General features: G+C 42.8%; 1 protein-coding gene and 1 long non-coding RNA gene across 3 annotated transcripts in view; one reads left to right on the top strand and one right to left on the bottom strand.

Annotated features, from left to right (window-relative positions):
- Window positions 1-2,862: 2,862 nt before the first annotated feature.
- The window catches only part of LOC149970246 (uncharacterized), a 246,874-nt gene continuing 225,147 nt past the window's right edge, over window positions 2,863-24,589 (bottom strand). Inside the window, exon 3 of the long non-coding RNA XR_016493590.1 lies at window positions 2,863-2,906. This is a non-coding gene — a long non-coding RNA (uncharacterized LOC149970246). The remainder of the gene's footprint in view (window positions 2,907-24,589) is intronic.
- LOC110489416 (KH domain-containing, RNA-binding, signal transduction-associated protein 3) overlaps window positions 19,183-24,589 on the top strand; it is a 153,247-nt gene continuing 147,840 nt past the window's right edge. Inside the window, exon 1 of one of the 2 annotated variants that reach the window (XM_036971446.2) lies at window positions 19,183-19,700. In XM_036971446.2, the coding sequence (XP_036827341.1) occupies window positions 19,610-19,700 (91 nt within the window). In that variant the 5' untranslated portion in view covers window positions 19,183-19,609. The remainder of the gene's footprint in view (window positions 19,701-24,589) is intronic. The other variant, XM_036971447.2, reaches the window with a different exon arrangement.

The following is a 24,589-nucleotide window of genomic DNA, read 5'->3' as shown; positions in this document are numbered from 1 at the left end:
AGAGAGTTGTTGTTTGCTCAGCTGATTTCTACTTGTTTACTATTTTTACGTATTGTGCATCCATTGGCATGTAAGTGCTGGGAATATTATCAGGGTTATGTTGGGTTTCCATACCTTTGAGCCTGGTTCTCAACTGTCAATCAAATGTATTTATAAAGCCCTTTTTACATCAGCAGATGTTTTTTTAATTTAACCAGGCAAGTCAGTTAAGAACAAAGTATTATTTACAATGACTGCCTACCACCACAACACTGGGCCAATTTTCCACCTCCCTTTGGGACTCCCAATCACGGCCAGTTGTGATAAAGCCTGGATTTGAACCAGGGTCTGTAGTGACGCCTCTAGTATTGAGATGCAGTGCCTGAGACTGCTGCGCCACTCGGGAGCCTCTACTCACTTCTCACAAAGTGCTATACAGAAAGGCTAGTAGCAGGCCTACCCACACCCAGGTGTCGCCCATCTTCCCCATTATCCCCTGTGTATTTATACCTATGTTTTCTGTTTGTCTGTTGCCAGGTTGTTTTGTTTCGTCGAGCCTACCATCGGTTTTCCCTCTGCTCCTGTCTCTCGATTGTTCCTGTTTCCTAATTTTCCCGGTGTTGACCATTCTGTCTGCCCTGAGCCTGCCTGCTGTCCTGAACCTTTGCCCCACCTATCTGGATTAGTGACCTCTGCCTGACCTTGACCTTCCTATTGCCTGCCCCTGTTAGATTAATAAACTGTTGTTACTTCGGACGTTGTCTGCCTCTGGGTCTTAACTGGCGATGACTGACCCAGCAGACTCGGACCAGCTGCGCAATGTCATCTCCTCCCAAGGAGCCATCATTGGTAGGCACGAGGAATTGCTTCGTGGCATTATGGAGGGGGTCCACAACATGACCGGGCGTTGGACATCTTGTTGGAGCAATTCCGCGGGTTGGCTGGGAGGCAGCCTACTACGACGGTACCCTCACAGCCCCTCAGTAACTCAACGGTTAGCAGCGCCGCCTCACCGGTCACTCCACTTTCCCGGGAGCCCTGCTTACCTCCCCCAGAACGCTTCAATTGAGAGCCGGGCACCTGTCGGGCATTTCTAGCTCAGTGTGCCCTCATCTTCGAGCTTCAGCCTTCCTCCTTCCCCTCCAACCGCTCTAAGATAGTGTACCTTATCACGCTGATGTCCGGGAGGGCGCTCGCCTGGGCTACAGCTGTATGGGATCAACAGCCGGCCATATGCGTCAGTCTGGAGGAGTTTGTGGGAGAGGTAAAAAGGTGTTGGATGCCTCATTTTCCGGGAGAGAGGCTGCCCGGAAGCTACTCCAGCTTTGGCAGGACTCCTGCAGTGTGGCAGACTATGCAGTGGATTTCCGCACATTGGCAGCTGAGAGTGCCTGGAACCAGGAAGCGCTGTTCGACATGTTCCTACACAGAGTCTCGGAGGAGGTCAAGGACGAGCTTGCAGCCCGGGAATTACCGATGGATCTCGATTCCCTCATCGCCTTGACCATCAGGATCGATGGGCGACTACGGGACCGACAGAGGGAGAGGAGATTTGATTTTCTCTCGCCCGTCCAAGGATTCCTCCGAGGCATCCCTGAAGTCCCCTTACGGCCCCGTTGCCAAGAGAACCAGAGGCTACCCAAGGTTCCCCGAGAGTGGCCGAAGACTGGCGAGTCACCGTTTCCCGAGCCTATGCAACTAGTCAGAGCTGGGTTGTCTCCAGAGGAACGGCTATGAAGGCTCAACACTAAGAGTTGCCTGTATTGCGGGACTCGTGGTCATGTTGTGTCCTCTTGTCCGTTAAAAGACCAGGCTCACCGGTAGCAGCGAGTACTCTGGTGGGCCGTATGGATAACTTTTCTGCTTCCCTGACTCCCTGACTGATTCCTGTGGTATTGGTATTCTCCTGGCTCCAGCGACACAATCCCCTCATTAACTGGTCTACTGGTGCCATCATAGGCTGGAGCCTGTTCTGGAACGCCCATTGCCTGAAGTCCCCAGACCTCTCCGCCATTCCTGCGGAGTACCAGGACCTCCGGGAGGTGTTCAACAAGTCCCAGGCCACTTCGCTTCTGCCGCACTGACCATATGACTGCGGGATTGACCTTCTTCCTGCGGGAATGACTGTACTCTCTGTCGGGACCAGAGACCAAGGCGATGGAGACCTACATTGGGAACTCCCTAGCTGTAGGATTCATCCGTCCTTCTTCCTCTCCCGCTGGCGCAGGGTTCTTCTTTGTGTTGAAGGACAAGACACTGCGCCCATGCATTTACTACCGGGGTCTCAACGACATAACGGTGAAGAACCCCTACCCGCTACCCCTCGTCTCCTCAGCCTTCGAGCCGCTCCAGAGGTCCACCGTGTTTTCCAGGCTGGATCTATGGAACGCCTACCATTTGGCCTTACCAACGCCCCTGGTGTGTTCCAGGCTCTGGTTAATGATGTTCTCTGGGACATGTTGAACTGGTTTGTTTTTGTCTACCTCGATGATATCCTCATCTTCTCCACGTCGACAAGTTCTCCAACGTCTCCTGGAGAACCAGCTGTTTGTAAATGCAGAGAAGTGGAAGTTCCATCGCTCCACCATTCCTTTTCTGGGTTACTTCATCGCTGCAGGGAGTGTACAAATGGATCCCGGAAAGGTGAGAGCGGTGGTGGATTGGCCCCAGCCTACTTCCAGGGTGCAGCTGCAACATTTCCTGGGGTTCGCCAACTTCTATCACTGCTTTATCCGGGACTAATCCACCCTGGCTTCCCCCCCTGTCAGCATTCACCTCGCCCAAGGTTCCGTTCACGTGATCTCCAGCTGCTGACTGGGCATTCTGGGACCTCAGACATCGCTTCACCACAGCTCCCATCTTGGTTCATCCTGACCCATTCCATCAGTTCGTGGTGGAGGCAGATGCTTTGGATGTTGGAGTGGGGGCTGTTCTGTCCCAGCGTTCTGCCTTGGACCTCAAGCTACATCCCTGCACCTTCTTCTCCCATCGCCTCAATGTCACGGAGAACTACGACATGGGGAATCGTGAGCTTCTCGCTGTGAAGATGGCGTTGGAGGAATGGAGGCACTGGCTGGAGGGGGTGGAATATCCGTTCATCATGTGGACCAACCACAAGAACCTGGAGCATCTCCGCACCGCCAAGCGCCTCAATTCCAGGCAAGCTAGATGGGCCCTGCTGTTCACATGGTTCAACTTCTCCCTCTCTTACCGGCCGGGACCCAAGAATGTCAAGCCGGATATTCTCTGCCTGTCCCTCACCATCCCTGGTGTCACACCAAAACTACCCTCTGCCAAAGAGACGGCCCAGCTCATGGTGCAGCACTTCTTCCAGATCCATGGACTACCGGTAGACATGGTCTCCGACTGGGGTCCTCAGTTCTCGTCCCAGTTCTTAAAGGCGTTCTGCACCCTCATTGGATCGTCGGCCAGCCTGTCCTCCGGGTTCCACCCCCAGTCCAACGGCCAGTTGGAGTGAGCCAACCAGGACCTAGAGACTACTCTGTGCTGCCTGGTCTCTGCCAACCCCACCACCTGGAGCCAGCAGCCTGTGTGGGTCGAATATGCCCTCAACACACCTCCCTGCTCTGCCATGAGCCTATCACTTTTTGAGTGTTCCTTGGGGTATCAGCCCCCGCTCTTCCCTGAGCAGGAAGAAGAGGTCGGCATACCTTCTGCCCAGATGTTTGTCTGCCACTGTCGTCGTACCTGGAGGAGAGCCCGGTCGGTCCTCCTCAAGACCACCTCCAGGTATCGACGACAAGCAGATCGACACCGGACACAGGAGGCTTTCTGAACCCTTTGGGGCTTTCACCAAATTTTGCCAAATTAGTGAGATCTGCTGGTCAGGGTAAAATATAAACATGTTTTCCCATTGCATTCATCAAAAGGTTGTGCTTAGTTGTGAGCATTAAAACGACTTTATTGGTCAAATACACACAACTTTCTGGTTGCCAGCTCACTTCTCACAATATTTTTCCTTTTGAACCCGCGATTCCAACTCCTTACTCGCCTCTCTAACTGCTAGGGTAAATGTAGATAGAATGTGGCGTTTGCATCCCACATCTTATTTACCATTTTTGCTTCCAGGTTCACTGTGCATCCATGGTATTGTTTAGGATGTTAGGATGCTGAAGACAAAAGATGACTATAGTCTACACTAAAAATGAATTATTTGAACAACAATAGGAAGATAGTGTGTTTTCACAGAAAATACACTTTTAACCATAACCATGATTCGAGTCCAAAGTACCACCTCTACCTGCTGAGCTACCATTTAGGTGCCATAAACTGAAGGAAAAAAAATCTAAGTAGATGTTAAATAAGGTGTCCAGTAGAGGTCGGTGTTTGAAAGCAACTTTGCATCGAAGAAAGCACTGGCGCCACAGCGAAATCAGTGGGATCCTGCATTATTGATCACGTGCTAACATTATCCGTACAAAATATGGTGGCTCCATTGCAAGATTTAGGATGTTAAGTTAAAAACTGAACAGTCTATGCTTATTGAGACAAGTTAGAAATACAATATAGCCAGAGTTTCAAAGACAATTATTTTAGAGATTCAATTCTGTGCCTTAACAAGATAAGAGAATCACTTGACACTGCTATACAAACATCTGTCAGGTGAGAAAATGGAGAAGAATATCTATACTACGTCTGTAAGTAGTGTCCAGGTCAACGTTTTGAAAACCACAGCGGGATCCACTGACCGAGTGATCAAGCAAAGCTTTGTAGGTCATTTATCACAAGGTTACATAACTGCTTGTCAACTTTTCTTTGGGTATGAATCAAACTTTTTCACGCTACTTTTACACATTAACAAAAACTTTGGATCCATAATTTGATAATTACCAATAACAACTACTAGAGTTGTTTCAATTACAATCGCTGATTCAGGGAAATGATCTAAATAGGCTCTCTCAGTATTCAACACTAGTGTTGATTTCAGGATCGAGTCCTCTACCATGTGATTCGACGCCCTGAGCTATCTTTCCACCTGCTAAAACGGTAAAATATCTAGACACCTGTCAGATGGTGGTGTAAAAGTGTTTTTTATTTAGAATTTTTTTTAAATACAATTTCAAATTATAATACTACTACAAAAAAACATTGGACATCACTACACGTATATAACAAAAAACCCACTGTATTCTTACAAGTCTATCATAGGTTTATACAATTGTAACCCCTGACCTTATGTTATATATTATCTATTAGGTACTTTTTAAACTCAATTCAGGTGGTTTCAAAGTGATAGTGTGACGTTCGATGCTTTAAACGTCATCATCACGTGATATTGATACAAGCATCTCTATGTTGGGTCGAATCAGTAGCGGTTTGAAAACTGCATCGAAGTGCCGAAGCTTCAGTATCAATCATCCTATCACTAGCTAGCGCTGCTTGTTTGTAGCTATGTGTTAGACCAACCTGCATGCTATTTTGCTAGAAGTGTGTTTATTGAGTGCAACCACGCACTATTAATTTATCAGTAATGTTACTGCTTTTGTGTAGCATCAGATGTTACTGCTGTAGTAGCATGCGCCATTCTAGGCTTAGAATTTGTCGAAGTTTTGTGCAAGCGCATGGCCAGTAGGACAATTCCACTGTAACATGTAACAGATTTTTCACTTTAAAGTGTATGCCAAACAAAAACCAATCATTGCAGAGTTAAACCATTCAACTCTATGCACAAAGACGACTTTTAACAATTTCCATTGAACATTTCACAAAAACACATTTACTTGAAGAACAGGGTAGATGCAAAGCTTGGTAACAGAATGATGGCACAAATAGCATTCTGTTACCAAACTTTGCATCTGCACTATTCTTCAAGTAAATGTGTTTTGGTAACATTTTCTGTGGAAATTGTTAAAAGTAGTCCATGTGCATATGGTTTGTTTAACTTTGAAGTCATTAGGTTTTTGTTTTACACTTATGCCTGGAACTGGCCAAGGCTGTAGAAAGTCTGTAGCCAGGCCAGGGGTGAAATTATTAGTCCAAACAGTTGTAAACGGGAAATGCTTTGCAACATAAAGGAGAGTTTCTATTGGACAAATTTAGGTAGGTCCCTCCCCGCATCATTCCGTTTGCTTATGCTTGGTTCTTTTTCGTTCCTAAACAACACACCCCTAAACCTTTATCGCCCTGTGCTGGCTATTTCTCTGTCTGTGACAGTATTCTAGTATGTGTGAATAGCACTGTGTTTGCATGTTATACTATTGCCTTCTGCATGATGTATATTAATTCATCTCATGATTGTAAACATGGATCCTCATGATTGTATTTGTTCTTATTTTTATTGAACCACGTAAAATACTTCAAGTGGTACCTGGTTTTCAGTGTGTGTGTGTGTGTGTGTGTGTGGTGACAATATAGTACAGTTATGGGTCTGAGCATCTACCTTTTCTGACTGGACAACCCTGTAGTGGGTCAGACCTTCAGCAGCCAGTGTCAGTTATTAGCGGGTAAGGGCATTTACAGCTGTCCGCTCTGAATGTCCCAGCTAGTCGTTTTTACAGAATGTAAATAGATTTAAGCCCAGCATATAGGCCTAACCTATGCAACATACTACGTGACGTAAGACTCAATATTTTGACCATAGAATGACTAGAATGACTAATGGCATTATTTTTCTATGATTCTGATGCCAACTATTAAATGACCCGTTGAGTGGTCTAATGATAATATCAAATGTATGACTTCTCGATCTGACAGGTTCTATTGGTTAAGAAGAGCTGAAACTCTTCTATACTGTTAGCCAGTAATGTTAATATTGATCTCAATTTGACACTGGCCTCCTTCATCCTCCCAAAGAAACGGGACAGCAAGTATTTTGCCACTGCTTTGTACCAACACACACACACACACACACACTGGTGATGCTGCTCATTAGGACATATTTTGTTACAGACCCTCAGGGATTAAACACTCTGACGGTCCCTGTATTCAAGGTTTAGTCTTGAGTATTGATGGGACAATTATTAATAAGGCCTCCAGAAATGAGTGGGGGCGGAGGGTTGGAAGTTCTCAAGTTCCAGTGGCTTTGAGTGTGTCATTTTCACATTAAGGACGATGAAGTTGAAGGTAATGATTTGGCCTTGTCTGAGGGGTGAGGACAGAAGGAAAGTATTTTTTCATAGTTGTTGCATATTGTTAAACCCAACTCTGCATCCTCATTTAAACCTTTAGACGAAACTAAAGGTATCATAATCTACTGCACTGTTCTGTATCTGGATATCACCTTCAATATTTATTAGTCCGCCGCCCACATGCTGTATGTGCCTTTATATAGGTGCACACACACACATACACAAATAATTCTCCCCCTTTGACCTCACCCCTGCCTCAGATTAGACCACTACCACTTATCCTCCTTGCTATGGGACAGATTGAGAGAGAGTGTATCAGCAGCATAGCAGTTGACAATAACTCAGAAGAAACAGCCCCAGCAGGAAGGTTACTTTGGTTGTGTCCCAAATGCCACCCTGTTGCCTATATACAGTACTGCACTACTTTTGACCCAGGCATAGGGCTCTGGTTAAAAGCATTGCACTGTAAAGAGAATAAGGTGCCATTTGGGATGAAATCTATATCAGCAAGTTTCTCAGCGTCTGACTGGCTTATTGGTGGCCCTGAGAGAGGTCAGGGGTTAGGAACAGAACAGTTGCAAGCAGAACAGTGCTTACTGTGTGGCAGTGCTGAGAAATCACTGTGTGTGTGTGTGTGTGTGTGTGTGTGTGTGTGTGTGTGTGTGTGTGTGTGTGTGTGTGTGTGTGTGTGTGTGTGTGGTGAAATTGGAGCACAAGATATTTTGAGAATAAAAGGATTTAGAGTTTTGCTTCACCCAATTCTAACCTCATCATTCAGTATAACTTGCAGTGCTAGCCATTTACAGTAGTCCTACTTAGTTGTACTTGTCAATTGATCATCCAGTCACATGTAAAATAGCAAGTTAAAATTAATTCAGTCATTATCAAATCTTTAGGCAATAAGTCAACAAAGTTTAATCAACTGTTTCCTGACTTAGCAAATCACCAAGCATGTAATTGCAGAAGGATTATACTTTTTTAAATAACTTGATTCTTTAATCTTCTCTCTCATTTAGTTGTACTGAAATGTATCCCCCCTCCCAATTCACACAGACACACACACTTTGTTTCACAATTCCTAGCTGCGTTAGATTTTGAGTGCTTCAGTTACGACACAGAAATATATCAGGGTGCAGGCAGCCTGGTCCAGCCCTAATAGCCAGCCACTCTTGTCCTGCTGACAGCTAGCTAGCTGCTCAGAGTATTGTAGCTCTACTTCTGCCAGGCCCTGATCAACTAACTATACAGCAGACAGAAAGTACCAGGCTGGAAACATGTAGCCTGGTCCTAGATCAATCTCCTATGCTCATTGTCACGACAAGACTGCACAAACAAGTCTGGAACCAGGCTAGGAAACGTGTTCTCCTGCACCATTTGAATAGCTGCTGCTATTGTCCAATCTGGTAGCTATCTCTCCCCTTAGGGGCTGAATATATGACATATATGCAGTATGTGTTTCCACACAGGGCCTAGTTATTTCTGAATGCTGTCTACGGTGTTACAGGTTGATGTGGATAACACTCACTATATTATACCTTGTGCTGTACCTCTCTCCTCACACAGTTCTGTATCTCACATAATACATATTCTAGATGTTGTCGTGGAGATATACAGTACCGTTCAAAACGGTAGTGTACATAATAATGTCCACATGACTATGACTAGGAATTAAGAATTAAACTCTTGTTTTTATATTTAGACTGTTATTAGGAAACTTCACCCGGGCCCTAGAGGAGAAAGGGGAACCGGGTTCATTCCTCCACAGTCTTCTCCAGACCACTGCACCTCTGGAATGAAACAGCCCGTTGTTATGGAGCAGCATCAGGCCTGGACTGTTTGAGAGAATGACATGTTAAACTTTAAAGATGTCTGTCTGCCAGCCACTGCACCTCCTTTGTGATTACCTGCAGTCATCTCTGTGCTGACAGGAATGTTCCCTCTGCAGCTGTAGAACTCGGCCACACAGCAAGAACCAGACACCGGCGCCTCTGGGTTGGGAGGCAGCCGCCACCAATTACCTTCTTTTCTTCCCCCTCCCTTCTCTCCGTTTTCTTCTCTCAATTCTTAATTAGGGCTGGTGGGAGAGGAGAGTGCCACTGCTCTAAGTCATGTTAGAAAATTATCCAATTCCTATAGGAAACCTGGACACAAATGTTATCAGTGAAGAATGGTGTCTGATTTTAGCTTTTCCATGCATACCTAATACAAAACATTACAGGTGTTTGAGTGATGCCTAATTTTTGCTTGTGTACATCCCACAGCACAAAGAAGATGAGGACCAAGAGTAGCTCCTTGTGGTGGTATTCCCAGCATCTAGTAGTGGCTCGTCTACTGTACATGCAATAACTGTAGCTAAACCAACATCTTCAAGCTATTCCATGCTGTTTGTTGATTAGAATATCTTTCCCAATGATCACCTTGTATACATCAATATCTTTCCCAAACAACCTTTGTATACATCTGCCATTGCCCCTATTCCTTCAGCAGAGATGGAGGAGGAGGAGGGTATCTGTGCACCATGTGTGAAATTTCACCACATTCCGTTGCCATCGCCCTGAGGTCATGTTCCTCCTCTCTCTTTCTCTGTCTTTCTTTTGTCTTTCTAGGACACACAGACCTATAAGCAATTCTGATTTCATATGATTATTTATTCTCTGTGGGAAAACCCAGTAACCCCATTCTCCATGGGGGGAGAGGAGGGCGAGGAGGGGGGATGTGTGCTGTAGCATGTCGACAGCAGCGGTGACTGGTCTGTAGGCCTACTAACTACATTGAGGGACGGTATGCCTAATGGTTCACTGCCTAACTCTGCTGCTCTAAGTTGAGTTGTCTTGTTTGATGGGAGACATTGTGTGCGTCACAAAGGGCACCCTATTCCCTATAAAGTGCACTAGTTTTGACCAGTGCCCATAGGGTAGTGTCCTATATAGGGAATAGGATGCCATTGTCTTTCTTATGCTCCCAATAAACAGACAAGCAGAGACATGCTAGTCAATATAGACACTGCCAGTATCCCGTAGGAGAAATATATTTCACAACAACACCTACAGTAGGTGATGCTTAGAGAAAGTACAATATCTGGAGGAAGGCATGTCTGTCCTTCACTGAGACGGGTTCATCTTTCACTGAACTTAATTAAAAAGACATGCTGTCTGGACCTGTTGAAAGCAAAATAGTGAGGCTGAGAATCCCCATGGGGACAGTAGGCAGTCAGGTTAAAGTACTGGTGCTTAATGACATAATAATAGGAACAGAGATCACCAGCTAAAGACCCAGCTCTCCAGACATTAATTACAGCCGTTGACCTGGTGTCCTTCACTGATTGAATAATACATTTGTTTGCCATGGTAACTGTCTAGGTGCTAGCCACTTGACTTGTCCCAAATTACACCCTATTTCCTATACTGTGTGTGTGTGCGCTCGTGTGTGTGTAGGAGGGAGAGAGAGAAAGGTGGTCAGTGGGTGGGTCGACCTTGGCTTCTCTCCTGCCTGGTGCCATTGATTTGTGTACCTATGCTGGGCTGACAGCCTCTCATTAGGCTCCTGTTACACACACACACACACACACACACACACACACACACACACACACACACACACACACACACACACACACACACACACACACACACACACACACACACACACACACACACACACACACACACACACACACACACACACTTCCAGAGGAAGAGAACAGTCTCTTCACAGCTAGGGGACACAGCTGATCAATGCACCTGATAGATTGATGCTTACAGTATCATTGTATTGAACGTCTGTTTAGCGGATGTGTGCACGCCATTGAGTGACTGTTCCAAAGTGACCTTCGTTGTGTGGTGTTTGAGAGATCTAACAAAAAGCTCTTTGCAGGAAGAGGTCAGAACAGACATTGCCACTCAAACTGTAGAGTTACTCTGATGCACAGCTTGAACTTGGAATAAAAGGTACATGGTGATACTGTGCTGGTTATAGCTGCCAGCACACCAGCACATACTGTGGTAGCATCCCAAATGGCACCTTATTCCGTATATAGTGCACTACTTTGGACCAGGGCCCATCATGATCATATCAGAATTAAAAAATATTGTAATTGGCCTCCCGAGTTTCCCAGTGGTGTAAGGCACTGCATTGCAGTGCTAGTTGTGTCACTAGAGATTCTGGGTTCAAGTCCAGGCTCTGTCGTAGTTGGCCGCAACCGGGAGAATTGGCACAGCGTCGTCTGGGTTAAGGGAGGGTTTGGCCGGCAGGGATTTCATTGTCCCATCGGGCACTAGCGACTCCTGTGGCGGGCTGGGCGTAGTGCACGCTGACACGGTCGCCAGGTGTACTGTGTTTCCTCCGACACATTGGTGCGGATGGCTTCCGGGTTAAGTGGGCATTGTGTCAAGAAGCTGTGCGGCTTGGTTGGGTTCTGTTTCGGAGGACGCACGGCTTTTGACCTTCGCCTCTCTATCCCTCTCGAGTCCGTACAGGAGTTGCAGCGATGAGACAAGATTGTAACTACCAATTGGATACTACGGAATTGGGAAGAAAAAGGGGTAAAAAAAAAACAAACATGTAATTTCTAGTGATCACAGCAGAAACAGAAAACCTGTCCTAGAGGAAGTGATTGCATGCATCCATGTAATTCATGATTCTGGAGTCTTATTTAGTGGCTATTACATTTCATTGGCTCTGACGTCATGCTACTGTGAACTTTTCCTGAGTTCCTGAGAGCCTCTTGAGAGTTCTCAGTCTCTGAGAGTATTGAATACTTATAATTAATAATAATTAAGTTTGAATTTCACTATCATCAAAGACGATTATTTTCCATATTTTGTCTTGATTCAATTGTTCTCATCTTTTTTAACTGTTACCATACACCTGCAAAACAGATAGCTCAGATGTGCGAGTGCCTTGTGAATTTTGTCTTGATGGAATTGAAATGAAATGTATGTCATTGAGTGTGTCCTTATGAGACTGCGTCCTTATGAGACTGCCTGTTGGGCTGATAGTCAACTCCTGTACTCTTTTTACTATCAGGCTGATACATTTGGTCAGTAGGAGGCAGTGTTGTCACTTTAAATATAGCAGCAACTGACACTTCCAAACACACATACACACACACATACACACACACATACACACACGCATGCACACACACACGCACATACACACACACATATACACAAACATTCCACGGGCAGTGTTTTTATGGCAGTTCTTTTAACATAAACCAACTTTGTCATCACATTGCTAACGCTATCTCTTTAAATGTTGTGAAATTGCCAATCAATCAGGGAGATGATTGATGCCAGGGAAAAACCTGTGCAAGCGAAAGAGAGAACTGAAAGAGAATCACACTGCATATTACATCAGTGGAAGACATTAACACATTGCATATTCAGCCTGTAATGTGAGACGTTAGGCAGCCAGCCCAGCCATCAGCCCCAAGACACATCGCAGATGAATCAGTCCAGAGGTGACAACACAGCTATTCCATCTAGAAGACAAGCAGGGGAATTTTATTTAGTACGGAGAGACTGAAAGCTGACATTTGGGAAGGTTTTTTATTTTATTGGGAAAGTGTATTTTTCTTGTTTTTATTCTTATACTACTCGGTTTATCTGTTCGTCAAGCCCTATAAAGTTTAGAAGAGGCATTTTTCTTTGAGTACCGAAGTGTGAGTTGATTTTTGAGCCATCGTTTTTGTTCCTAATTGAAACAGACGATTCTGTATCTTTAATTTTTCATGCAAAGAAAAGCATCGTTCTGTGACTATGAGAAAAAAAACACTATCATGCAGAATGAAAAAAATATTTATATTTTTTAAGTACTTTCTTTCACATATGTTCAGTGGGTAAAGTGTATCAAAATCCTCTTCCTGGGCTTTTCAATACATCATCAACATCAATCCCTGAATTGACCTGTTGAAGAGCTATTTTATATGAAGCAGATAATTGCCACCTCTGGGTATATAGGTATACACCATCTTCAGTCACTGGTGTAATTAACATTATATTTACGGTGTATAAAGGTACTAAACGTGGGGCCACTTTGGAGCAGCAGGGTACAGGTAGAGGCTCAGTGTGATAATAAAACACACACTCTGTCAATGTAATGACCCACTGTTCTGTTACACCGTCTGATGACTGGAGCTGTGTGTGCTTGTGCGTGCGTGCGTGTGTGTGTGTGTGTGTGTGTGCACTCGTGCATGCAAATCCTTTCACTGTTCACCTGGTGGCCTAAGAATTATGAAAACTAGTTGGTTCACCAACTTTGATTCCTCTTTCCTTGGAAATAGATGTCTTGCTAATGACAGGATAGGAGCTTTCCTCTGTACAGTGCTTTGGCATAACAACGTCGTTAGAAGAGATGTGTGTCTGATTCAGATGTAGAGCAGGAAAGGACAATACTTTGTTTAGTTTAGAGGCGACTCTTTTCCGAAGACGATGAAGAGCAACAGATGGCTGCATATGTATAAATAAGTCCCTCTCTCTTCTGAGAAGGAGATTACTGCATTTTGATAGTATTTTTAATGACCCATGAAGACAGGCTAAATTGTAAGCTGTTTCATAGCACGTTTTTTTTTGGTTTAGAGCTAAACATTTATTAACAGGTGTCTCGACAATTACTGGACAAGGTTTAAGTGAGGATTAATATCTGAGGTTGGAGGATAAGATGGGGAATTACAAATATTATGTAAGGGATGGATACAAATGAACAGAATTTGTACCTGGAGGAAAATGGTGAGGGTCATGCATTTTCAATTTCAGTCAAGGGGATGGTTTAGTATTTTTTAAATCTAGTTGGGTCATGTAATTTGTAATTGATGAAATTTCAATATTTCTGAGTGTTATATATACTGAAAAAAAATATAAACGCAACATGCAACAATTTCAACGAATTTACTGAGTTACAGTTCATATAATGAAATCATTCATTTTAAATAAATTCATTAGGCCCTAATCTATGATGTCACATGCCTGGGCAGGGGCGCAGGGGAGTCAGGCCCAGCCAATCAGAATGAGTTTTTCCCCACATAAGGGATTTATTACAGACAGGAATACTCAGTTTCATCAGCTGTCCGGATGGCTGGTCTCAGACGATCTCGCAGGTGAAGAAGCCTGATGTGGAGGCCCAGTGCTGGCGTATTTACACGTGATCTGCGGTTGTACTGCCAAATTCTCTAAAACGATATAGGAGGTGGCTTATGGTAGAGAAATTAACATCCTGCAGTCATGCAAATTGTACACTCCCTCAAAACTTGAGACATCTGTGTCATTGTGTTGGGTGACAAAACTGCACATTTTAAAGGGGCCTTTATTGCCCCCAGCACAAGGTGCACCTGTGTAATTATCATGCTGTTTAATCAGCTTCTTGATATGCCACACATACAGATGGATGGATTATCTTGGCAAAGGAGAAATGCTCACTAACAAGGACTTAAACACATTTGTGCACATTTTAAAGACATAAGATTTGTGTGTTGAACATTTCTGGGATCTTTTATTTCAGCTCATGAAACATTGGAACAACACTTTACATGTTGCCTGTATATTTTTGTTCAGTATAATTAGTTGCTTATAAGGCTACATATTGATGTATGCCCGATGCTGCCCCTCATTTCTGATTCTCCTCTGGGCACGCAATAGGTTATTTATTCTGGTCTTAATCAAATGATCCATAGTCCATAGGCTATAGGTTACGAAGTGCATACTTGGAGAAGCACAGAGCAAATTTAGATTTCTAAGATAGCTGCTGGGATGGTGTAAATGAAACTAGGCTGCATTACACACAGCAATGGATATTCCAACCCTGAGCCCTGGCCTGTTCTGCTCTTGCTGATCAAATCCTTTCTTGTGTGCTGCCTAATGAATGCTGTGCAGTGTAGGCCTACAGTGGCAGTTCAGGAGGAGAGTCAAATTAGCCCTAGTCCAAAAATTGCAATATCTTGCAGCAGACTAGCCTATAGCCTATGTTCTGTTCAGTTTGAGAAAGAGAGCCCGGAGATGAGGAGGACTGGAGGTCAACTTTGATAACTTGATACTATTATAATTGATTTGAAAAAAAACCCAGTATGTCTCTTGGCCATTATGTATTTATCAGAGTTATTGACCGCACAGATTCGAGTAACTAGTTGGTGCTGAAACTTGAAGCAGCAGCCGTGGCACAACAATATTTCTTCCAATTTAAGAAATTAGGTCGGCCTACCTGTTTGAAAGACGAAATTTGGCTATAGGCTGCTATATCAATATACAGTATTTTGTCGGCCAATTCCTCCACCCACCATGCACTCTTTAATTAGCCTACCTCCATGTCAGTTCCATAGGCCTACCTTGTTATTAAAGCAAAATGGCAAAAAGAACAGGCCTACCCCTTGTTAGCTTAATATTTTGAAGAAAATTAAACAGATACCATTTAAATGAAATTATCTATTTGGTCCGGGTTTCTTTATGCTATAAACAAACTGTGAAATACCCAGGAAAGACGTGACTCCGATGAATATTGGGATATCATTGTATCATTTATTTGACATTCAGAGGCTGAGCTACAACCTTCTACAGCCAAGGAGACAAACAATATACTTTGCTTGGGAAGTAATCTAATTCTGTCACTATCTATTGATTAAGCTATTCACTTTCTGTACAGTAGATGATTAAAACCAAACAGCTTTTAGGGAAACACTTGTGACCTTCTCTCATTGGGTTAAGCAACTGAAGAAGAGTAGCCAGCAGTTAAAGCTTAAATGTTTCTGCGCCGATTCTGGGGTGGAAAGGTCGGCCTAACTTTTGAAAGGGCCAAGATCAGATTCCTAATGACGTCTTAGATGTAATTATTTGCAAACAGGGACAGTTTCTTTGCAAACAAGAAACACTGATGTGACATTGAAGAAATATGGTAAGATGAACACATACGCATATCTCTATCCATTCTTAGCCTGTAATTTCAATCATTTTGTGTATTAAAAAACATTGTGCTAATATGTCACATTACTTAGAATTGCATGACAGTCTATTAAATGCATGTTTTTCCTATCATGCAATGCTTTTACTATAAAGGAGATCTTTCCTCCCCTGCTCTTGTCCACGGTGGTCTGTGAACCCACAACATTCTGGCCCCACAGCACTATCAAAATGAATGCGTTGCCAGGTAATACTTAAAGGAGGAAGAACAGTTTCTAAACTGGATGTCTAAGACACTGGTCTGTCCAAGAAGTGAGGCTAAAATGTAGGCATGTTCACTGCTATCCCCTTTATGTTTTCATTATTATTTTAGGTATAGGGGAGGGTCACTTGTTTTTTTTTCAAGCGTTCAGGGATCGTTTAGGTCAAATATATTTTGCTGAATAGAGGGGCATCCATTTTCTTTTCAGAAAGGTCCGATGTTCTCCATGTAACCCTTATTATAAATAACGTTCACTCCCTAACTACTTGCATTGTTATGGCATGTCACATGTTACTTACTGTGTGGAACTGTGACTGTCTCCCGCGTTTCTATCAGCTTGATTTTATAAGAAGCAGTACACAATTTAACCCGCTACTTTATTACAAGGCACTTTGTTAATTCATTAATTAAATATCAATGAAATACCAACAAAGCTACATTTTAAAAGTATTTCCTGTTCCATGTGGATAATTGTCAGGATGTGCAGTTAGCTGCACTGAACATAGCACTGACTGCAGAATGCCACATTAGAATAGGTTAAGCATGCTGTTGCCTATACCTACTGGGTAACACTTTACTCGACAACCAGCGTCATAACACATTATGACATGGTCTTAACCATGTCATAATATGTCATAACAGCTGACATAACTTGTCATAAACCTGTTATAATATGGTCATAACACTGTCATATATTTAGACTTGTTGTGACATGTATTGCTTTATTTTATGGCTGGTTATGATGTTCACAATGCTTCTTGACAGTGTCATAAATTATATTTCTTAGTCCAAGTAAAGTGACACAGGATGGCCATAATGCTTCATGACAATGTCATAAAGTGTATTTTATGGAAGTTATTTAAAATATGGAAAATAATTCATTACCACAACAAAGGACTTAAGAAACAAACTTTCAAACAAAAGGAATCTTCTTGGCAGGGAATAAACACATTTGAATAAATGTGGGTTTTGACACTCCCATGTAGGTGTAATAACCAGCCATGAAATATAGAAATATACAGTATGTCACAACAGATGTCAATATATGTTTCATGATAGCGTTATGACCATATTATGACGTGATATCTATGATAACTGCCTGAGCAGTTCTTTCCGAGTAAATAAAGAAAGGCTCACCTCAGAGTTTGTTGAGGACAAATGTAAAAGCATTGATAAATATACATGAACCAGCCCTGCTTCTAGCTTCTGGGTCGCATCTCAGCCAAGCTATTGAGAAGGAGGAGAGATACTTCTCGCAACCTTTGGTGATTGTCATTATATAACCCGTTCTTATCATCTATCTTACGAGCTGCATAACGCCCACCTGGGGCATACCTCTGCATCCGTCCCACATGGTGACAGGAGCCTCGTCTTTTGACCTGGTCTCCCACTGTAATAATGATTTTACTTAAGATTATAGCGCCTGTTTCTCCCTCTATAGTGTAAATTGTGTGCAGTCTGTAAATACACTTCTCGACTTCAGGACTGATATGCTGCTGTGCGTTCACTGTTGTTCAAGCAATACTCGTACCTCATTTTATACAATCAATCAATACATTTGTGTTTCTGTGATACAGTATGAGCAAACACGTTCACAAGATATTCTATACTTGAACTAATAGCCTACTGTGATGAAATGTCGGATTCAGTCCAGGGCTAAGTCTGATCCAGCATTATCAACACCACTGTAGTGATGTATGTAATAACCATGGAGCAGAAAATAGAAAACACATTGGCCTACATTAGAATAGTATATGGGAATCCAGTCAAACACACTGTACCACTGTGTTGAGATAACAAAGGTTTCGCCTTCAATGCGCGGATACGCCATGTTTGGTTGGTATGTAGAGAAAATGCAATGAACGGCATAAGAAATGCACAGGCACTTCTTTTCTAAAAGGGTCAGGGTGACCTATAGTAAGGTGGATTGATTTCCTCTGAACTATTGACTGGTTGTCTTAAGTGAAAGGAACCTGAGAAGTCTCGTATCAAAACAATCAATTCCTAAAGGTAGAGAATTAAAGCCACAAGAAATTAGCCATTTTCTTTTTGTAGAATCGTTCCGCAGTCAGTGGGTGTGTCCACAATGGCATCCTATTCCCTGTACAGTGCATATGGGCGCTGGTCAAACGTAGTGCACTAAGGAGATAGGGTACCATTTCTGACGCAAGGTCTTTCTTTGTAGATTACAGATCATAGTTAATGTTCAATCTTCCATGATTCAAAACATGTTGAAACATACCCTACAGAAGAGATGCATTGTCTTAATCTCTTCATGGCCAAAAGGCATGGCAAAGTCATCCACACCTCTGTTCAAGTTATGTTTGTCATTTTAATCCATGGTAAAAATATACCACATGTCCACAACAGAACAGTTGACACCTTAGGCTACACGTCAAGCCATGGTCAGCCATTAGAGATGATGGTTCATGTTATTTTGACAGTCGGGAGAACCGAATCTGCTGCCAGGACTAAACTCTAAACCCACTGGTTATGACCCGCTGTTAAGAGTTTCTTTTTAGAGAGCCCACAGCTTGAATGTCATTCTTATTTCCACAACTTTGTATAACATGCAACTCTCAAAGTGAGTTTAAATGCACTCTCCTATGTCTGATTTATATTGGTTCTGTTGAAAGTACAATAAAGGGTGCCTATGTATGTAGCATATCAGTTTTACCCCCAAGCCGGAGTACATACAATGAAAACTAATATAAGGTATTTGTATATATTTGCATATTGATGGGCTACTTAGTTTGGGCACATTTTTATTCTACAATTTAACAAGAGAAGGACTGTTATTAATGTTCTCTGCATTGTAATTCAGATCTTTGCTGGCTCGTGTCACATCGAACAACATATAGGCGCGCGCCGTGGAATCAGCACCATGGATAGTTCCAGCTGTTCCGCTCACTCCAGGCTGGAGCACCCGCCCCTTCTAATGACTGACGCTACATTGCATTTTCTTGAACACTGATCGGGAACCAATAGTAGAGGAGCTGGAATGAGCCCTCGTTGCTAGTGGAGACGTTCCGGGGGAGCTTTAAAGAGCTTGTTTACAGAACGGAGAGAGCCTCTAGGTTGGCGGTGTTGCATGCGAGGGGTCTGCAAGGTGACGTTGAAGATATAGGCTACTACACGGATGGGATAACGGAATTCTTACTTGAGACACCCGCGCACAGACAGTTTTTGGTCGTTGTTACAGCTTAGGACTACTTATGTGATGTTATAGTGGTTGCGAATGACATTACCGCATTCCTGTTCGTTTTAAAAATAATAATAATTTACCGTGACTAGTTTTGGTGGGGGCAAGTGTTGGGAATAAGGCGAGGTTTTAGAATTGCATCACTGCCGAATTATTTTGTGGACGGCGTGGACCATCGGCACGGGACGAAATGGATAACGAAAAGTACTTACCAGAGCTGATGGCAGAGAAGGACACACTGGACCCCACGTTTCATCACTCTCTACGACTACTAGATCAAGGTAAGACAAGAAAACATCCCAATTTATTATGGGACGTTTGTACGGTATAGCTTAGAATACTAACCTATACTGTTTGGATTATGTTGGTTCCTATGTTGTTTGGGTTATGTTGGTGCCACTTTGACCTAATATTTCACTTTAAAGACATATTTGAAGTTTTGATTGGGCGCTGTGCCAAATGGACCATAATACAGAACATATCCACGCTCAGGCTATTTGATGTATTCCAGAACCAGCACACTTTAGTCGACTAAAGGCTTGTTGATTAGTTAAACATTTGAATAACTGTCTGGAATACATAAAATAGCCTAAGTGGAGTGGCTGGCGGTTGCCTAGCCTACGCTAAAAAAAAAATGCCACGCCTTTCTGTTAGCCTATACATAAATACACATTCAGTCATAATTGTAAATCACCACTCTACTTATACAATGTAGGCCTACAGTATTTGGTAACAATACATGTCTCTATGTTTGCATACTTCTACTATGATAACAATGTAGGAGCGTCTCCAAGTAGCTCAGTCATCCAGCACTGAGACTTGTAAATTATAATGTTAACAGTGAAATCAACACATTCTCATCATAAATTGGATTTGTTTTCCCCTTTGAAGAACTTTACTTGATTCTAAAGCAATTTGAGCGGATAGGGGCGCGTGTTCCACAGTGATTTGAATCGAAGACGGTTTCATTAATCCATTGCTGAGACGTCAGTGCGCGCTGAGCGTACTGTTGGCTTTGAAGCTGTCTGAATTTGACAATACTTCCAGACGCACCCCCTTGCGTCCACTCTTGTGAGAAGAGCACCGGAATAGCATCCAAGTACATCCTTTAAATACCACTTGTAAATGAGCTTTGTGTCTAGTGCTGTCTGCCTGGATTTCAGAAAATAAAATCATATTTGCAGAATGTCTATATCTCGCTAAGCTTTGAAAGCTTTTGATTTGTATAGTAGGCTACTGGCCTACTTTTAATGGTCAGGTATGACTTTAACGACATTTACTGATGTAAACTTTACATTCACAGTTGTTGAACTGTACCTATACCTGACATATAAGAGATAATAATTAGACTACTGGATATAATATTCCTATCGAGTAAGATGCAAGTGTATGGTTTGGTGAACCATGCTCGACTAAGAGTAATCATACCTGAGATCTGACGACTTGCGTTAACTCCAAGAGCTAAAGCCTAGGCTTTAGCTCAGCAGGCTAACACAGTTGTGTGGCATTCCAGAGCCCACTCTGTACCCAGTCCCATTTTGTACCCATTATGGATAGATTGTTCAGTTTTAAGAAAGTGAAATAGCCTATAGCTAAAAGTATTGAGTTGGGCAATATGGGAAAGAATAGCTGAAAGCACTGAGTTAGGTTAATACCAGGACAGAAGGGCCTTTATGAATGTGTTTCTTTCAGCTCTCTCACTTAGAGCTGAATCAGTGTAGTCAGACGGAGATAAGAACCTATTTTACTCAGCACTTTCTCCTTATCAGCTGGTTTCAGTCTGTAAAATAGCTTTGGCCTTTTTCTCCAACACAGATTTCCCAGCTTGCCATGTGATTTGAAAGAAATGTACATTTGGTTTAACGTAGTGCTAATTTCTTCGACAGAGTGTCGCTGAGGGTTCGCGTAAGTCGTATAAATGAACGAGCCAATGCTTTCAATGGAGTTGAAGGAGCGTGATTCTGAATATTCCACAAGCATTTCCACTGTTATATCACAACTTTTGGATCTTATAATTTTAACAGCGAGTGGCCGCATACTATGTAGATAACTGTATGTCTGGAGAGATACACATGCCAGGGAAGTTGGGGGGGGGCTGTACTTGGAGATGGAAGTTTAGATACCTGTACCATACTGTAGGTATACTGCAGGGCGGCAAGTAGCCTATCGGGTAGTGTGTTGGGCCAGTAACCACAAAATCAGTCCTTGTCGTTGAGCAAGGAACATAACCCTAATTTGCTCTAGGTGCACCGTACTGCTATGTGTGACTCTTTAAAACAACACATTCACTGCATCTATCCAGTGTATGAGGCAATAAATAGGTACAATTGGATTGAATAGAAAAGCACTTCTGCTGGAAAACAATTCATAAAGTGCACATACAGCCACAGATCCTGCCAGGCCTGTTTAGTAGTGACTCACTGCTGACTTTAATTGATATAAATATCTTATCATGCTTCTAATTAGATAAGTTGAAGAGTTAATGTTCACTACAAGAATAAACACATTTTAAGGAATTCAACAGGACTGCTTTCGGCTGCGAAAACCTCACATAGAGTGTGACATTGTTGCAATAGTTGTGTTTCACTATGAGGCCTTTCTTGTTTTAAACTGCACAAACAGCATCTAATATTTCAAGGTTTTAAAAAAAATGAAACTACCTGCTATATCTGCTTTAACCCAGATATATGGACCTACCCGCTAGAACCTATTTCATTACATGCAGAACGTCCTGCTCACTCCGAACAGAGACCATCTCTATGGAGCCATCCCAGGTTCTGCACATGAGAAGTTATAATAATTGTCTGTTCCGCTGCAGGCACCCAGCACAGTGTTTGTATTACATTAAAGAGCTCCGCTTGGGTAGACTAGGTTAGGCCACAATGGAAGGAACCCAAAATCAAATGATCCTAGCAGTTCTGAACAAAGACATGAGCAGGTGTGTGGTGGAGTCCATTACAGAACTTCTTTCAGAAGATCTCCTATAGCAGTTGGTTCACACATACAGTATATCCCTCTTCTCAACAGAAAGAGCAGCTTTGATTTGCCTCAAAATGTATTGCGTCTGTGTGCACTGCAGACTAGTGCGGCATCTGGAAAAGTACCCAGCCTAATCCCTATATAGTGCACTCCATTCGACCAATGGTAACAGTGATCGTAGGTGCCGTTTAAGATGAGGGAGGACGTCCATTTTTTCATGAGCATGGCCTTGTTTTTATTACAGCATATTGGATGACTGTCATTCATATTCCATTCACCCAGCTCAATGCAACGTCGATAGGTTTAGGCTATTACGTAATACTCAAATTTTCCCTATACCCATCGTGAGGTTGCTTCAACCTAGCCTATGAATGAAAGTTTGCAACATAGGTGCACAGGTCGAGAGAAATTTGAGGAATAAAGGTGACATACAATGACACATTCAATACCGTCTTGCACAATCTTGCCTGAATCTAGCTAATCTAGGGTTTAATCATTAGTCCAACAGTTGCAAATGAGAATTTCTAATGGACTAATTCAGGCATGTTTATCCCCGTTTTGTTCTGTTTGCTTCTCTATAAGAAATGTTTTTTAATTCATTCAAAATTAATGAATTTTTGAAGAAATACATTTGTTCAAAACTGTTTAACGATTGTCTTTTTCTCTCTTTGAGTCTGCTACTCATCACACTTTATACACTGCAGTGCTGACTAGCTGTAGCGTATGCTTTCAGTATTACAGTAGATTCATTCTCTGATCCTTTGATTGGGTGGACAACATGTCAGTTCATGCTGCAAGAGCTCTGATAGGTTGGATGACGTCCTACAGAAGTTGTCATAATTACTGTGTAAGTCTATGGAAAGGCGTGAGAACCATGAGCCTCCTAGGATTTGTATTGAAGTCAATGTACACAGAGGAAGAAGGAAGCTAGCTGCCCTCCGGCTACACCATGGTGCTACCCTACAGAGTGCTGTTGAGGCTACTGTTTTAATAAAGTTATTGTGACGTGAATATATTTACTATAGTTTTACCTAAAAAGGATAACTTTTTTAATGTTTCAATATTTTTATGAAAATCACTGAGGATGGTCCACCCCTTCCTCCTCTGAGGAGCCTCCACTGAATGGTGATATTTTGGACGCATTCTAGGAACGCACACCCAGCAGTGAGCAGAAATAACCCTTAGCAGAGCATCAAAGCCTGAGATACTGTTGTGTTTCTAGGAAAACAGTGGTTGATAGTGATAAACATCTGTGGCTGGCCAGCACGCTGAGCTAGTGGACTACACAGGGAGACAGATACAGGAAGGGGTCCATTTACTCTGGGATCTGACCTACAGATGTACTGTTACGCTGTTGAACTCACAGGTGAAGTGAGAGAGAGAGACCCAGAAACCACTTTAAATTTCAACTAGTAGGTCAGGGTTGCCGTGTGTAAGGTGTTGAGTGGTGCTGTGTGTGAGCTATGGCTCAGAGGTCTGAGGTGTTTGCTGAGCGGTGGTTCACTCCTCTAGCTGAGGCATCCCAGAAGACTCTACTGGAGGGTGAGATATTGGCCAGGCCTAACACAGACTGAGACAGTCACGCTTGGTCATAAAACCTAATGACATGTCATTTATGGGACTGATTAGTTTACATGGCAGCATTGATCTCACTGTTAATGTGTGATGCATGGAACACCCGTTATGTCATAGGTAATGAGGTGGCAATGCAGTAATTCAACACCAGGACTCTAGGGTTGCGTCCCAAGTGGCACCTCACTCCCTACGTCCCGAATGGCATCCTATTCGAAAAGTAGTGTGGGCCCTTGTCAAAAGTAGTGCACTATAGAGGGAATATTTAGGATGCGCTCTGACTGATCCAGGTTCATTAGTTAGTGGATAAAAATGCAGAAGCACAGAACTATTGTCTGGATAAAAACAAATGATTAAAACTCTAATATTATATCCTATGGGTAAACAGTTATCTTTGTAGATAAATCAGTTAGTGCCCTCCGTAATTATTAGGACAGTGACAATTGATGTTTTGGCTCTGTACTACTGTACATTGGATTATAAATGATACAATGACTGAGGTTAAGGTGCAGACTGTCAGCTTTAATTTGACGATATTTTCATACATATTGGGTGAGCTGTTGAAATATTACAGCACTCTTTGTACATAGTCCCACCATTTTATGGGATAAAAAGTATT

The sequence above is a fragment of the Oncorhynchus mykiss genome, chromosome 30 (assembly GCF_057628025.1).
Source record: "Oncorhynchus mykiss isolate SJ-2025 chromosome 30, ASM5762802v1, whole genome shotgun sequence".
Taxonomy (NCBI): Eukaryota; Metazoa; Chordata; class Actinopteri; order Salmoniformes; family Salmonidae; genus Oncorhynchus; species Oncorhynchus mykiss.
Note: the sequence above shows the minus strand (reverse complement) of the source record. Positions and strands in the feature narration are given on the sequence as shown.